The sequence below is a fragment of the Cicer arietinum genome, chromosome 3, assembly GCF_000331145.2.
Source record: "Cicer arietinum cultivar CDC Frontier isolate Library 1 chromosome 3, Cicar.CDCFrontier_v2.0, whole genome shotgun sequence".
NCBI lineage: Eukaryota > Viridiplantae > Streptophyta > Magnoliopsida > Fabales > Fabaceae > Cicer > Cicer arietinum.
This window is the reverse complement of record NC_021162.2, coordinates 74,942,152-74,945,483: the sequence shown is the minus strand read 5'-3', so window position 1 is coordinate 74,945,483 and position 3,332 is coordinate 74,942,152. Positions and strand designations below refer to the sequence as shown.

The 3,332-nt window shown below is 31.5% G+C and overlaps 1 protein-coding gene across 2 annotated transcripts in view; it reads right to left on the bottom strand.

The window, feature by feature from the left end:
- Positions 1 to 2,365, bottom strand: part of LOC101503715 (mitogen-activated protein kinase kinase kinase NPK1) — an 8,307-nt gene extending 5,942 nt beyond the window's left edge. Inside the window, exons 1-7 of one of the 2 annotated variants that reach the window (XR_012162408.1) lie at positions 1,989 to 2,365; positions 1,812 to 1,853; positions 1,182 to 1,247; positions 980 to 1,090; positions 820 to 900; positions 655 to 732; positions 454 to 536 (exon numbers count right to left, since the gene is read on the bottom strand). Coding sequence is in view for 1 of the 2 variants with exons in the window: in XM_004494558.4 (XP_004494615.1) it covers positions 454 to 536; positions 655 to 732; positions 820 to 900; positions 980 to 1,090; positions 1,182 to 1,247; positions 1,812 to 1,853; positions 1,989 to 2,273 (746 nt within the window). In the remaining variant the exon portion in view is untranslated. The remainder of the gene's footprint in view (positions 1 to 453; positions 537 to 654; positions 733 to 819; positions 901 to 979; positions 1,091 to 1,181; positions 1,248 to 1,811; positions 1,854 to 1,988) is intronic. The other variant, XM_004494558.4, reaches the window with a different exon arrangement.
- Between the last annotated feature and the right edge of the window lie 967 nt (positions 2,366 to 3,332).

The window sequence follows — 3,332 nt, the reverse complement described above, 5'->3', positions numbered from 1 at the left end:
TGCTGCTAACCTTTTTTCTACATCTTGAGCGGAGACCTCTATTTTTGGACAATGCCCGTCGATAGAAATAATTATTCACAGTTTTTATATGAACACATAGTTACATATGAAATATCATTTTTTCTCTCTTACATTTTTTATCTCTCCCACCTTTTCTCCACATTGTTTTCTGTATATCTCTCTTCACACTCATTTTCACTCTATGTTGGGTACTAAATCTCTATTCTTTTAACAGAAGCCATTGTTGTATAATTAAGGCAGTTATAATGCAACTCCACATATACCACACTCACATAATAGAATGGTCAAGACTTGGAATCATAAAACAATCAGTCTAAACTACCATACCGAGTGACATCTGACTAGAAGAAACTTCCAGTATTATTCATGTCAATGCATATTAAAAACAGAGCAGCATATTGTAAAATATGTGAAGAGGGTTAATGTCCTTACAAGCTATGCCCAGTCTGGAGAATAACTTCAGGAGCCATCCAATATGGAGTACCCTTCATAGACTTGGCACCGGAAATGGTAGCCTAGAATAAAATAGTGCAACTCTTAAACAAAGATGCAAATACAATATCCATCACAAAGGTGAAGTGGTATGTATATTGTCATAATAGTAGAGGGACAGATAAGGATTAGATTGATTACCAGCTCAACGACCTGTTTAGAAGCTCCAAAATCTGCAAGCTTTATGCATCCTTTATTATCTACAAGAATATTGGCCCCCTGAAAATTAATATATATACTAGGACATCAGTAGCCGAAAAAGAACAAAGCTTACATGCATATCAATGAGATGATACAAAAAGAGACCTTAATGTCCCTGTGCATGATTCCATTTTTGTGCAAGTACTCGAGTCCAAGCAATATCTGCTTCGTGTAAGTTCTTATGACCTGTTGAATGAATTAATGGAAATAGTTAGGCCGGTATAAAGAATCACCGAAGTACATTGATTCAGTAGCTAGAACTCACAGCCTCGGGGAAAGCGCCAAACTTCCCCAACAGTGAAGATATGGATCCACCAGGAACAAACTCCAGAAGAATATTTAAGGTATCTTCTTCTCTGACAGTACCCAAATATCTCTACAGTACCAAAAGAAGAAAAAAATTATTCTGTCAAGAGATAGTTTCGGGGAACTAATTCGTTTGTCAATATTGTTTGCATCATACTTACAACAATGTTGGGATGCGAAAGATCTTTAAGCAGTTTAACTTCTTCCTCAAGTTCTTTTACATGAGCCTGTTAATAGTATCCAAAACATTAACCAAAACAGCATATCGTCGCCAATTCATTTCATATCACAAATATAATCACAGTCCAAAATCTGAATCATGCCACAAGCCTTCTCAGTCTTACTATGTTTATATTTTTTTTTATAGAATATGAATTTAACAAATCCAACCACTTAATCATATGATATTAACATGATGATCATGTATGCCAAATTTCAGAAAAAACGAACATTAATAGGTTTGTAAACTGAAAGTTGATATTTACTTATATTTTTTAAATATATTATTATACATCAAAATAATTTAAATGAAGTTGCTGAATGATGAAGCATCAATCATTTTCCAAGTTTTATGAAATTTTACATTGATCTATCTATTTAATTCGAATTTTCAATTGAATGATTAGATTTATTGAACTCATAATCTCCACACAACATCAAAAAGTTGCTTATCATTTGGAACTATATATCCAAAGGACAAACAATTAAATCAACTAGCATCAAATTGCTATACAGCTATAGTTGACGCGAACAGAAGTAGTTACACAGAAAACTTAAATCATACAACAAACCTGTGCCTTCTCCTTCGAAGCACTACTTGCTGCAATCAAAACCTGAAAAATCAGAGAACAAAACGAAATCAGTTTAAGCTTTAAAGTTAAATCCACGGCAAGTTGAAATTGAAGTGAACACGAACTGAAAAAACAAAAACAAAAATCAACTACGAAAAAATGAAGAAATGAATTAACCTGTTTAACTGCTAGAAGTTCTCCAGAATCGAGATTCATTCCAACGTAAACATGACCAAAGGCACCACAACCGATCAATTCGCCTTTCCTCCATCGGATTTGAGGCACAGTGTCTTTACGAATCGGCGGCGACGGCGGAGAAGGTTTAGAAAAAACTCTAGAATTGCGAATACAATAACCGATCTTATCAACTAGGGTTCCTCCGACTCCGAGTGAGTGATCTTCGTTCTCCGGTGAAGCACGGAATACTAGTGACCGGCGAACTGATCCGAAAATGTCTTGCATTTGTGAGAGACGTTGCGTTGTGTTGCGTTGAGCAAAGAACAAAGAAAGAAAGAAAGTATAGAAAGAAAGGGTAGAGGGAAAAAGCGAAGGCCTTTCGTATTTTCAAATTTTTTTAGATGCGAATAAAATTAAATTAAATAAATTAGTGGTTCAATTTGTTAATTCTTTCTTAAGTTTTTACTTACTTGTTTGGTAATTTGGAACACTTCTATTTCCTTTTTTTCCTTTTTAATAAACACTTATTATGTCCATCTTTGTTGAACTCATTATTATTGTTGACATCCTTCAAAAAATATTGAATCATTATTATTGACTTGACCCTTCATTCTTCCCAGGCTTTCCTTTCTTGAAAAAAAAATCCATACTTTTTATTTCATTCTAATATTTAAGTCCCTTCCACATTATGTAGTGACAATATGTATAATATGTCCACTTAAAAGAACAATATGTATGTCTGGTTTTTAGGAAGAAAAAAAAAATCAAAATAGATTTATATTAATAAAGAAAGAAGTAAAATTTGATTGGGAATGAGGATTTAAGTAGATTCGTGTGTCTACCTCACTCATTTATTTTATTATTATTTTATTTATAAAACTATAATTTTTTATTATTAATATTTAATAAGCATTTAAACTCTACAACTGAACATTTCTAAAAAAAACTAATAAATTCATCTCATAGTTACATAATAAAATAATAGGCTAAATTACATTCGTTGTCCCTTAACTTAATTTCAGGTAACGTTTTAATCCTTTATCTTTTTTTTTCCCGACTTAGTTCTTTATTTTAATTTTAAGTGACAATTTGATATTTTATGTTTTAAAATTTCAACAATGATATCCTTTTTTATACAAAAATTAAAAAAAAATTCAATCAAAACTCATAAAATTAATTATATTCTTCAATATAATACAAATTTCATCAAATTCGTAACGCAAATCTTCAAATAAACTCATATTTTCATACTTTATTTGATATTTTTAGGAATAAAGGACTAAATCGGGAAAAAAAAAAGATAAATGACTAAAACGTTACCTGAAATTAAGTTAAGGGACCACA